Consider the following 13,454-nt stretch of genomic DNA (forward strand, 5'->3'; position numbering starts at 1 on the left):
TTTATTTATTCATGTCGTACCTGACGTCTTTATTAAATACAAAATAAAACATTTCGATTTCGTCCAAATTAAACGTACATTATTCCTCTGCAGACAGGAGGACAGTGTCCTGTCATGTCCATGGAGAGTGCAGAGACGCTCCAGTCTTCATGTGTCTCTTCGAATCAAACAGTCATAGTGTGACATGTCCACAGCAGATCATTGAACACCTTCTGATGATCTCAATGTGTCCTTCGGGAGTAAACCTCTGCTCAAGAAACACAATTTATTTCGCTTTTTTTATTTTATTTTTCCTTTACCTATGTGGTTACATTTAAAAACACAGATATCTCACGTTTCATCCCACAGTGTAATCTTCAACTTTACCTTCCTGCTGTCCAAGAGATTTGAAATACCTAACGGAACCTAACGGTCCTATTATCCTTTTTCGCCAGCACGCCACGCTCATTTCCCACCGCCCTTGAAGGCAGCACCGCCCCTCTCCAGTGAGTCCGCCTCTGCGCTCCAACCGAGAGGCACCGACCGCCGGGCTGCGTGGGGAGCCGGTGTGGGCGCAGCGGAGGACTTTCCTATAAAAGCAGGGATCCCACGGCCAGCCGAGCTCGTCTCTCCGTCTATCCCGGAACAGCCGCTTCGTTTCGGGGAAAGCTCAGCCCAAAAGGACCATCTTTCAGTCTGTGGTTCTGACTGACGCTCCAACAAGGATGTCCCGGACCGACGAGGTGCACCGTATAACGGAGAATGTCTACAAGGTAAGACGGGACTGGTTGCTTGTTTCCATGCCGCTCTGCACGCGGAGGGACACCTGCTGCAGTTGGTGGACGGCTGGTTGTTAGAGGACCGACTGTGGACAACTTTGACCCAGTTCAGGACGCTCTGTGTGACGTGATCTCATGATGAAGACATGAGACGCGTAGGTCCGTCTGAGACAGGTGAATCCTGCTCATTGAGACTGACGTCGGGTTAGTGGTTCACGGGTCAATGGTTCAGTCTCAGACATCAGACATGTTTTCAAAGCCTGTCACTAGTTATTACAGCTCAAAGCATTGTTTCCATCTCTTCCCCAGTCCGACGAACCATCAACAAAGTCCAGTTACAGCCATAAGAACGTTACACGTGACCAAAGAACTGCTGATCCGATGGTTGGCAGGATGGACTCGGTGGTTTTTAGCAGCAGTGAAATGTGTCTGAACGCATCCGACCTGTGCTCCTCCTGCGGTCTCTCTGCGTGTAACGGTGCGGGTGAGTCATGGATGTCATCGTGCCTGCGGGGCAGTTCAGTTTCAAGTCGCTCCACACGTTGCAGAGGAGAAGCTGTCACCATCAGTGCGGGATTCTAACGCAAGCAGCTGAACTATGTGTGAGGGGGTGCAGGTCATTCACCTAAAGAGGCTGCATGGGATCCTTACCGGGGTCCATGTGGGACAGCAGTCTTCATTTGGGGGTCTTTATTCTTGGTAAAGACTTTATGTGGATGTTCTCAGCTGTGGTGTTGATTTATTGATGCAGTGAGAGGGAGATCATAGAGGAAGGGAAGGTGAACTGTGACTGTGCTGCTGCAAAAACCTCCAGTTTGCTGGACTCCAAATCTGAGATTCTGGGTTCAATGAGTCCAGAAGCAGTTCAGTGACTCGGGTCAGAGGAAGGAGAGAAAGCACTGTTTGTCGACATCGTCTGAACAGACCGAGGAGGAGGAGGAGGAGGAGGAGGAATCAAATTAATGATGAAGTGATTAGATGAATGGTAAAAGATGAATGGTGATGACATTTGAGTCCTAGATTCAGAACAGGAACATTGTGTTTGCAGCTCTCTGCTGTACGTCATTATAAACTGGAGGATCTTTGGCTTCTGGACCGTCTCCAGCGAGGAGATGCTGTGAGCTCTGGAGATAAGTGATTGGCATTTCTCTATAACTAAAAGACAGACCAATGGATAAAAGCGTGACCATCAGTTTCCTCGCTGAGCGGACTCCAGCGGTGGAGTCTGAAGATGCCATCATGCAGCACTGCAGCCGTGGGGTTTCTTCCTGTCATTAGCAGGCTGCATCATTACGCAGTCAGCAGAAGCAGAGCGCTGCTGGCAGCTTGACCCGCCGCTGGGCGCTGATTGCAGGAGGCTGATGCCCCCCCCCCCCCTCACCCCCCCCCCCCCCCCTCCGATGGTTGTGTGCGCTATGTCTTTATTAATTCAACACGTCTTTATTAATTCATTACAGACGTGTGGGAGATGAAGCGGCCAGAGGTGCCAGCTCCCATGAGACAGCACTGTGTTCCTCCACCGAGTCAGAGATTAAATCTGCAGCATCGAGATGGAGATCAGCAGCATCAATTAATGAACATAATATCACGATCACGTGTCAAGTAGTCTGAGTGCACACCAACACCACTCAGTCCATCGAAACACGCGTGTGATGCTGATCTTGGACGACACGCACTGTTTACCTCAATCCTGTCGGTAAATATCTGTTTGGTTTGTTTCCATGACGACTTGCTCACAATGACATGTGAGTCAGCATCGTCTGCTACGACTGGACAGCCTTTGTGTTTGAGGGTTTGTCAATAGAGTTCATATTTGAATCACAGGGCAGCTGCAGATGGTTAAACACAGAAGAGTGAGGTTTGATTATTCCCAGCTGCTCCTGAGGATGATGACCTTTCCCTCCATCAACAAAGACTTTGTTTGTTTTCTTTGTTTGTTCGACGGTTAGCTGCCAGAATACAATAACTCCAAATCAACAATGAAGGCTGAAGCTCGCTGCTCTGCTGCTGAAACAAGAGATGCTCAATGTCACTTTTGGATGACTCACACTGGCCGGCGTGTGTGTGGGCAGTGTCTCACGACTGTGTGTGTGTGTGTGTGTGTGTGTGTGTGTGTGTTAGTCAGAGACTCGTTGAGAGGCCGGCACTGTATCTGGCTCTGTAACGCTACGTCACATCAGAAAAGTGCAAACAGCAAAGGGAGTTCAGGTGTCAATGAGACGTCCCTGTGGATCTGCTGTGCTGAATGTGGGCGAACTGTGTTTCCTCAGGTTGTTGTGGCTGCTGAACGAGCACCGTGTGTGTTCACTGTTCAGCCGAGCGCTGCAATCCCAACAACGCTGCAGGCGCCATTTGTTGAGAGGCGCTCGAGTGTCGGGCGAGGCTGCAGGTTGTTTGTTTTTGATGGTCGGAGTGGATTATCAGAGACCGATCAGCTGGTCAATTGATTGATTGTTCATGCTTTCTTCGTACTCTGTGTGTGTGTGCGTGTGTGTGTGTGTCGTACATTTTCTGAGACCTCAATGCAGAAGCTGCACATGAAATAACCATGTGTGTGGTTAATTCAGTGGATTAAATACAAAGTTGCATCAAATCAGTGCAAATGCTGTCCGTCCAACATCGCCGTAAAGCAGTCCTGCTTATTGATCGTCATCTGAATTATCAACAATTCTGATTATCAGTTAATTGATAAGTTTTGATTGGACAAAAGAAGACCCTTGAAGATGGAAATGTCAGCGTTGTGTTAGGGTTGGGTTGTCTGGAGGAAATCAAATAGCTCTGTCGATGCTGTAGGGTCGACCTCTGGTGCTTTCACATCGTTATCGTGGACAGATAATCATCAGCAATGTGGATATAATGACTAAGTGGTTAAAGGACCATAATAACGGCTCCATCAGTCAGGTCAGAAATGTCCACGTCGCTGTAATGCAGCCTTTAAAACCAAGAAAAGACAACACGCATGAGACCAGACCTCGTGAGTCTCACATCAACACATCAGCGTCGTTGTAAAGCGACTGTTGGTGGCATCAGGCTGGTCTTCTGGGCAGTAACAGAGTCGCTATTGGACGTTCAGCTGATGAAAGATCACTTTGCCTTATTGTTCAGCAGCAGCGTTATCAAAGGTCCAGAGCATCGACCTCTTCTCTCGATGCTGTGTTGGTGTTGCTGTCACTGAGGGATCGTCCTCTCGTGATTGGATCCACAAATCCCTCCGTAAATATTGTCATATCTCCAAGTCCACCCTCCACGAGGCACGGCAGCGCTGACGTGAAGCCAGAACTATTTGTTCTCAAGGGCGGGACTTCTTTTCCTCAATGTGTGGGGGCTGTGAGTAATGCTAGCGGACACTTTATCCCCACACACTCTCGCACACAAGTACAAGCTGCTCAGTTTCCCTCCTACAGAGCATTTCTTCACCAATGTGGACAGAAAGCAGAAGATTCCAGTCAACAGTCGTTTTCTCAAACATGCTGCAAAAAGACTGAGTTCATATAGTTTGTATCATGACCAGTGTTTCATCGATATTCAGTTGGATTGTGATCTGGTATTTTGCCGTCTTATCAATCGTCTGCTGGTTGTGTGTTCTCAGACAGGGGGGGGGGGATGAAGGGCAGCAGTGGATGGAGGGAGAGAGGGAGAGGGTTTTATTTAACTTCTTCCCTCCATCACACTCTGGTAAGATGCCTTTGGTGTCATGTGCAGACTGAGCTGCTCTGTTCATGTCCGGGGTCATTCGAGGCTCTCGTGTGGACGGAAGCGTATGGAATCCAAACGCTCTGCTCAGGCAGGATTCCTCCAGTGTGATTGTTTCAAACCACAGAGTTCTCCTCTCTGATGAGTCAGGCCGTCTCCTCTGTTGTCTCTGTGCGGAGCTGCATCGCTGGCTTTGTGCTGCTGTCTCTGCAGGATAACGTGCCCCCTCCAGCTCCGGGGCTTTGTTCTAGCTCCGTGCCTCCTTACCAATCTTTGAGCAGCATCGGAGTCAGCGAGCGTCATCGTGACGCTCGCTGACTCACAACTCACAACCTGCTGAAAACGGGCTTGACCACACATGCGTAGAAGCAGCTGTGCAGTAACCTGCTTCTTTGATGCAACATGTTCATGAGCTAGAGACGCTTCAACATGACATCGCTGTGAACGTTTGGCCAGTTTATTGTTTACAGCCGTACAGATTTTAGGAATCCAAAAATACATAATGTCTACAACAGACTGTCTGTTACTCTTCACATATGAATATAATATTTGTTTTTAAGCACAGGCTGGACCCAGAATCAACATCCAGAAGGCATCAGCAGGAGCAGGAGCGCTGCAGTCCCTTTTTATTATTTAGAATTTGACCGACTCGGTTACAACACCGCTCTCATAGCTGTCAAACAACATAACTGTTGGCATCTGCTGCGTGTGTGCGTCAGCAGCCTTCAGCACATCTGGAAGTTATCTAAGTTGAGCTGGAGGCAGGTCGGGGGGGGGAGGTGGAGGCTGTCAGGGAGCAGGAGGATGATGGGTCAGATCTCCAAAGAGAGACCGAGGGAGGAGACAGCAGTGAGTGATTCGGCTGAAATTAAAGCGGGAAAATGACTCTGAGGCAAGAAAGAGCTGGAATCTCCCGCTGCAGTATTTCTGTGTAGTGAGTTTGATTGGAGATGTGGCTGCAGAGTGAAGTGTAATCTGTAAGATGAGGTTGGAAGGAGAAAGGGAGGTGGGCTCCCTCAGTGGGCTTTGACGCTGAAATGCACCATAATCACTGCTGTACTTTGCTGCATCCTTTTCAAACGTCACGGTGAAGAAGCGCTCCTGCATGCTGAGCAGCACATCCTGCCGTCGCACGCGCAGCTACACGTCACACGTCGTGTGTTTGCACGGGAAATGAATCGCTCCGTCATATTTCATTCTGTAAGATCCTCGTTGTGGCCGATGCTATTTGTGAATGAACGCGTGTGTTCGTGGGAGCTCGTTCCCCTCGTGTGCATGTGGAGGTAAAATGTGATGCGTCAGTCTGAGGCCATGAGGATCATCCTGGCTCACACGGTGGAGACCCCCACCCCCCCCCCCCCCCCCTCACCTCCTCGCTCTCCTCACCACACCATCAGCTTTCCTGTGGTACGAGCCGAACGTGAGGTGAATAAAGACGGCTGCCCTGTCACATGGGCGGGGGGGGGGGGATTCCAGCACTTCCATATATGGCGGCGGAAGTGCCCCCCTCCCTCCCGTCTCCTCCTAAAGCTGCATCTGTGGAGTAGGGGGCGCTGACTGCCTCTGCTCGCCTGCCCACAGATAAGGGCTCATCTGAAAGGGAAATTGGCTGAGTTCACACACACACACACACACACACACACACACACACACACACACACACACACACACACACACACAGTGGATTTCCGTCTCCTGAGGGCGTTGAAGCAGTGCAGCTTTAGTGCGGTGATTGTCACACTGGCTGAGCAGAACAAACAAAGTCCATTTCCTGGAAACAGAATGAGGGACAGCAGCGAAACACTAATGGACAATGCATCAGCTTATCAACCCCACACGGCATATAATGCAGTGCAGATCTATAATGGCTTTCTTCACATTAGCAATGATGTGCGCTGCTTCCTGTTTCAATCATACAATGATGCATACGTGCATGAATGTGTTGGCGTGCACACGTTATGGCAGAACTGTTGTATTGGACCCATTCAAATGGCCACTGAGAGATTAGAAGGCCTGTGCACGGCATACGTCAGTCAGCTGCAGATCATGAGCAGACGTAATAAGAATGAAATGAGTTTGCTTTACGCGCCATATGTCCAGTGAAGGAAAAGACGTTATTGTGTATTGACTGCACGCGTGGGGGAGCATGGAGCGTATTTCACAAGGTACGAGAAGATCGTACAGCGTTTTCTTTTGAGCTTCATCATTCATGAAGAGTGTCGTATCGAACATCCAGACACCTCGGCTCACTTCAACACTTCAACATGTCGAGTCAGTCATTCTACACGATGAGACTCAGGCTGCCATGATTCAGCACAATGTGAACGTGCTACCTTTTTAAAAGCACGTCTTTCTGAATTTCCTTCGAAATGTTACTCATTTTAACACACATTTTTGTGTGCGTGTGTGTGTGTGTGTGTGTGTGTGTGTGTGTGTGTGTGTGTGTAATCTGGTTAACCTTCACATCCCGACCCGTTTGAACAGCAGGGGAACACACGGTGAACCTCTTATCAGCACTGGCGCTGTTGACTCCGTGCTGATTACAGTCATGTGTTGTAGTTTTTCCTCTTTCACTTCTTCCAGTTTCTCCTGAAAGGTTCTCTGGAGACTGTTAATATGTGGCTTCCTGTGACGTCATCTCCAGCGTTGAATCCTCCGTGTTGAGAGGTGGACGTGATGAGACGGTGAAAGTTAGGCGGAGATGGAGCGCTCCGGACAACAACGTAAGCCTTGCAGCGATCACGCTGCTGCACTCTTTAGTTTCTGGAGAGACGTTTCGTGTATCAGTCAAAACATGACTTCAGTGTTTCTCAGAGGCTGTGGAGAAACTCCAAATCAAAATGTTCCATTGGACGGTTCTAATCTCACAGTGGCCAATCCATCTGCACCAAACGTGCACAATCATCACAAAAACAAAGCAGGTTTTTGCTTTGTTGGAGACGGACGTCTTCGCTTTTTACTGTTTCAAGATGCTTTTGCACTTCACGTCTTCTTTCAAACATCAAATCAAACATCATAGTCGCACAACAGTGTCACACTCCGTCACTACTCGTCTAAAAGAGACTGATTCAGGGAGTGGAATCAGGACAGAAGTATAAAACTAACGGATCGTGGAGACGAAGAACGCCACGATGCCAATCAAAGGCAAAAGTAGATGTGTTCAATTCATCAGCCACTGTAGTGGCCATTTGTCGGCTAAATCAAACTTAAACAAATAATAATCAAACGCCACTGATGCACCGTGGTCGGTATCTTTACGCAGCCAGAAGAGAGTCAAATGTCCAAGCAGGATTCAATTTTGGTGTATTTATTAAATAAAGCAAATAAAACAAGAAAACAAACTAATTAACAAACTCCTGTCGTGCTGTCTCTCCTGTCCTGTGTAGCTGGTAAAAACTATACGCCCACCCCGGTGCATGCTGGTCCTACCTTTCTACTTGTTTAAATAGCAACAGGTGCCCACAGTAATTACCCAAAAAATAATAGAAACAAACAAATTACTATTAAAGAGAAAAATAATCTTAACATATGAAACATCTACAATAATTAAACAATACTACTTATAAATGAAATAACAAAATACAATATCAAATAAATAGCTCCAACATTCCGGCCCCTAATTGTGCATAATATCACAATTATTATTCTCAAACGAGCTATTCCTATAATAAACATGACCTAAAGTTAATCTTCTTCTTGACACCTACAACAAAAAGAAAGATTAGAGAGAGAGAGAGAAAGTAGAGGTCGAGAAAACATCAGTCCATGATGTTTAGTCTGCTGCTTCCAGAAGCAAACAGAGCTTCGTCACTGGCCTCTCCAGAATGCTGGTCCTGGTTTGAAGTCGCACAGACCGCACCAGCCCCTTTGTATCTGGTCTTGCCTCCAAAACTTTTCCCATCATCCAAGATCCTCTTGGAGCTGTAGAGTCCGCAACAAGGACAATGTCTCCAGCAGTGAGGCTTCTTCTTGGCCTTGTCCACTTTTGTCTCTCTTGCATTATAGGCAGGTACTCAGAGATCCATCTCTTCCAGAAGAGTTCAGCCATGTACTGTACTTGCTTCCACCTTTTCTTGATGTACAGATCACTTTGAATGAATAGTCCTGGTGGCATGATTGGTTTGCCTTTTAACATTAGAATGTGGTTTGGTGTGAGAGCTTCAAGGTCATCTGGGTCATCTGAGACTTTTGTGATGGGTCTGTCATTTAGAATTGCTTCAACCTCACAGAAAATAGTCTGGAGCCCTTCATCGTCCAGAATTTGCTGTTGCAGAACTGAGGTGAGAACACCTTTCACTGAACGAATCAGGCGCTCCCAGATGCCGCCTTGATGGGAAGCTGCTGGGGTGTTAAAGTTCCATTTTATGCCATCCTGGACCAAAGCCCTTTGAATTTTGTCATGATTCAGAACAGCCAGACTTTCCTTCAGCTCCCGGTTGGCTCCAACAAAGTTTGTGCCATTATCCGACCTGATAGTGGAGACTGCACCTCGTCTACAGATGAACCTTCGTACTGCATTTATACAGGAGTCTGTGTCTAGTGTATATGCCACTTCCAAATGCACAGCACGACTGGTAAGACAGGTGAAAAGCACTCCATATCTCTTCAGAAGACTTCTTCCTCTTTTAACATTGATGGGCCCAAAATAGTCAACTCCAACATTTGTAAACGGAGCTTTATCAGGCAACACTCTCTCCTCCGGCAAGTCTGCCATCTTCTGTTCACCAAGCTTTCCTCTGTTGCGTTTACAAACAACACAGTCAGATATGACTTTCCTGGCAGCGGAATTTGCATTGATGATCCAGTACTTTTGCCGTGACCTTGACAGCATGTGATTTCTTCCAGCATGTCCCAGCTGATGATGGATATGGCGCAAAATCAGCGTGGATACATGCAGGTCTTTGGACAAAATAACTGGATGTTTGGATTCTGCTGGCAGTGCTGCTTTACTCAGCCGACCACCAACTCTGAGAATTTCATCATCCATTACTGGGTCTAGTTTGTACAGCGGACTTTCTTTGTGGATGTTTTTAAAGCATCCTTTCAGTGAGGCAATTTCAGCTTTGAACTTGTGTCGTTGTACATATTGAATGATTGACTGCTCTGCCTTAGCAAGATCTTCAGGTGTTATTCTTTGTCCTTTGAGTGTGGCTTTAAAGCTTTGAACTTTTCTTTCCACTTCATGCTCCCGATTCTTCAGATCGTCCTTTCTGAGGCCTGCAGAAGCACAAAACTCCTTTCTCTTCTGTCCCAATAACAAGAGACATTCCTTGACCTTCAGAAACCAAGCCACAGATGTTTTTAGTCTAGTCCAAGATGAAAAATAGTAGATCAGGTGGTTGGTGGCATTTTCCAAATCCTTGATGATAGCATTTACCATTAAGTCCCTTTTGACCTCTGGGTCATCTGCAGAAATCACATCAAGATTCCCATCAAGTTTAGGCCACTCCTTCTTTGACTGATAGAGAAACTCAGGTCCACTTATCCATCTCCTGCCTTTCAGGAAATCCTCAGCTCTCATTCCTCTTGATGCTTCATCTGCTGGATTATCCTTGGAACCCACATATCTCCACTGATCTACATCTGCTGCTTCTCTGATGAAAGAGGTTCTGTTTGCCACAAAAGTGTGGAATCGTCTGGTTTCACTAGAGATATACTTAAGGACTGTTGTGCTGTCCGTCCAGAAGACTGACTTCTCCAGCTTGAGTTGCAACTCCTTCCGAAGCATTTTATCCACACGAACTGCAAGAACTGCGGCTGTGAGTTCCAGTCGAGGAATTGTGGTCTGCTTTAGTGGGGCAACTCTGGCCTTTCCCAAGAGAAATGCAACATGTACTTTATCATCAGTTTCCAATCTCACGTAAGACACAGTTCCATAGCCAACTTGACTGGCATCAGAAAAGTGGTGAAGTTGTGCTGTAGCAGGTTCTCCTAAGTCTCTGGGCTTAATACAGCGGTCCACTTTGAACTCAGACATCCTTTGCAGGTCCTCAAGCCAATTAGACCATTGTTCAGCGAAAGAGTGGGAAATAGTGTCATCCCAACCCAAGTTTCTCCTACAAAGCTCCTGCAGTAACAGCTTGGCTGGCATGCTGAATGGGGCTAGAAATCCCAAAGGGTCATAAAGTGAGCTGACCACTGACAAAATGCCTCTTCTGGTGTTTGGCTGTTGTTGTAGTGATGTCCTGAACTTGAACTTGTCAGTTTCAATGCACCACTCTAGTCCTAGTGCTCGCTCCATTGGAAGTTGGTCTGTATCCAAATCCAGTTCCACCATTTCTTTTGGTCTTTTGTCCTCAGCGATTGACAGCAGCACTGTGCGGCTGTTGCTGATCCATCTTGAAAGATTGAATCCTCCTTTATGACAGAGCGCATTCAAATCTTTGATTATTTGCAGTGCCTCCTCCTCTGACGCCATGGATTTCAGGCAGTCATCCACATAAAAATTATGTTTGACTGTATTTGTCACTTCTGGAGGGAAATGTTGGACATTATCATCTGCAGTTCTCCTCAAAGCATAATTTGCACAACTTGGTGAGGATACAGCTCCAAACAGATGTACTTTCATCCGATACTCCAGTGGAGACTGCGCAGTGTCACCATCAGACCACCAGAGGAAGCGGAGAAAGTTGATGTGCTTTTCTGAGACACGAACTTGATGAAACATGGCTTGGATGTCGGCCATTACTGCAACGGGCTCTTGCCTAAATCGGACGAGGACTCCAATAAGAGTGTTAGTGAGATCAGGTCCCTGCAAGAGCTGGCAGTTCAGTGATGTCCCTTTAAAAGTTGCTCCACAATCAAAAACAACTCTTAGTTTGCCTTTTCTGGGATGATAGACTCCATGATGAGGGATATACCACACCTTTCCATCACTTTGTTCGAGTTGATCAGCAGGTACCATCTCAGCATATCCTTGAGTTATCATGTTGTTTAGGAATGCGGTATATTCCTCCTTAAATGGAACATTCTTGACAAATTTTCTTTTCAGGCTTCGGAGGCGCTGTTCTGCAACACAGCGATTGTTAGGCAAGACAGAATTTTCCTGTCTGAAAGGTAAGTCAATACAGTAATGGTCTCCAGTTAATACTGTTGTGTTGCTCATAACATTCATGAACTTGATGTCTTCTCTGGACATTTCAATCTGCTCCTCTGATGATCTCTCATTAAAGTCATGGTTATACTGTTTAACCAGCATTCCTTGCAGATGTTCCACAGAGATTCGGTTGGCTGTTACAGCAGGGCAGCCACTCTTACTCCTACTGCTCTCGCCGCGAAGTGGACCATTAATGACCCAACCAACTCTGGTTCTGACCGCATAAGGCCCTTCATCCTGGCTGTTTATCAGCTCCCAAGGCTCCATCACTTTTGGAGCATCAGTTCCAATTAGTAGCTCAACACCTGCGTCAATGTCGTGGAGCTTAACATCCTTGAGGTAAGACCATTGATCAAGATCCTCCTCCCGTGGGACGTTGAGTGCAGAAACAGGCATGCTCCTTTGAGTTAAAACATCAGGTAACTCAATGAAATCGTTTGTGCTCATACCAGACACTTCAAGGCCTGACAGAATATGTGCATTTACGATCTTCTTTTGATTCATTGTTCTCAGCAGAATACTAGTCCTTTTACCCTTCAAGTTCAGTTTTCTTGCCAAGTCCTCTGTACAGAATGTGCCGGAACTCCCTGGATCCAAGAAGGCATATGTCTGCACCGTTTTGTTACCTCTCTGGCTCTTGACTTTGACTGCGACAATAGAAAAGATGGAATTATCTTCATAACCAGCCCCGATATGGCCGCAGGTTTGAGACATGGTGCTTGAGACACTTGGAGGGCTCACAGACTGTTGGGCTTGTTGAAAGGTTGTTCTTTTGTCTTGCCACTCTATGTGAAGGACTCCTGGGTGCTTTTGGTGACACACATTGCAATCCAAGCGACTCCTACAGTCTTTGCTTGTGTGGCCTACTTTCAGGCAACCAAAACAAATACCCTGTTCTTTGATAAAATTAATTTTATCACGATGTCCTTTAACTTTAAACTGTGAGCATTTATCCAATGAGTGACAACTTTGTTTACAAAACAGACAGTTGTGAAGAGAGGAAGACGTCTTGTTTCCTGTGTACTGAGTGATGACTCCTTCTTTCACTGCAGTAACGTTGGTGGCAAAGCTGCTTCCTTTTTTCCTTTGCTTCAAGTAACTAACGTTGGAGACCTTCAAGTTGGTAGGTTGTGAGTCCTGAATGTTGCCAAAAAGTGGATCTGAGGCAATTCTGACTTGTTTTTCAATGAAAGCAACAAGATCCTCAAACAGTGCTCTCTGGCCACGTCGCTCTTGCAGATCACAAGCAACATTTCTCCACCGTTCCCTTAACTTATAAGGAAGTTTCAAGATGATGCTCCTCATATTAGATGGTAGGTCCAGTTCCTTCATATGCATCATTTGCTCTGTTAGATTTGAGCATCCTCGAAGAAACAGGGAAAATGATTGCAATGCTTTAAGATCTTCACTTTTAACAGGCGTCCAGCTGAGAAGCTTTTCCATATACGTAGATGCAATTTTGTATTCGTTTCCAAAGTGCTCTGCGAGAAGACTTTTGGCTCTGTGGTATCCCTGATCTGAAGGTAGATGTTGACAACTGCACACCAAGTCTCTTGGCTGCCCCCTGGTGTATTGTTCGAGAAAGTGCAAACAGTCACTCCAATTAGTTGTCTTCTCCTCCACTCCATTTTCAAAAGCTCTGATAAAAGACCTGTACTGAAGAGGGTCTCCATCAAACACAGGAATGTTTCTTACAGGCAGGACAGAGCACAGATTTTGCTGGACCAGCAGAGCAGCGATGTCATTTTGTCTTTGCATCACATTTACAATGTCATTCTGATGGGGTTGAGGTTGCACAAGTCCTGCTTGACTTTCATTCACAGTTTGTGTCGTTTGACCTGGAGAATCAGTCTTTACGAGCATCTCATCAATTTGTGTGTTTGACCTTTGTTTAGGCCTAACAACCT

At 46.6% G+C, this 13,454-nt stretch overlaps 1 protein-coding gene across 4 annotated transcripts in view; it reads left to right on the forward strand.

Moving 5' to 3' along the window:
- The first annotated feature begins 514 nt into the window (after positions 1-514).
- Positions 515-13,454, forward strand: part of baiap2b (BAR/IMD domain containing adaptor protein 2b) — a 58,559-nt gene continuing 45,619 nt past the window's right edge. For all 4 annotated transcript variants that reach the window (XM_079293457.1, XM_079293456.1, XM_079293459.1 and 1 more), the window contains exon 1: positions 515-752. In XM_079293457.1, the coding sequence (XP_079149583.1) occupies positions 705-752 (48 nt within the window). In that variant the 5' untranslated portion in view covers positions 515-704. The remainder of the gene's footprint in view (positions 753-13,454) is intronic.

This window comes from Melanostigma gelatinosum (assembly GCF_949748355.1).
Source record: "Melanostigma gelatinosum genome assembly, chromosome: 21".
Classification (NCBI taxonomy): domain Eukaryota; kingdom Metazoa; phylum Chordata; class Actinopteri; order Perciformes; family Zoarcidae; genus Melanostigma; species Melanostigma gelatinosum.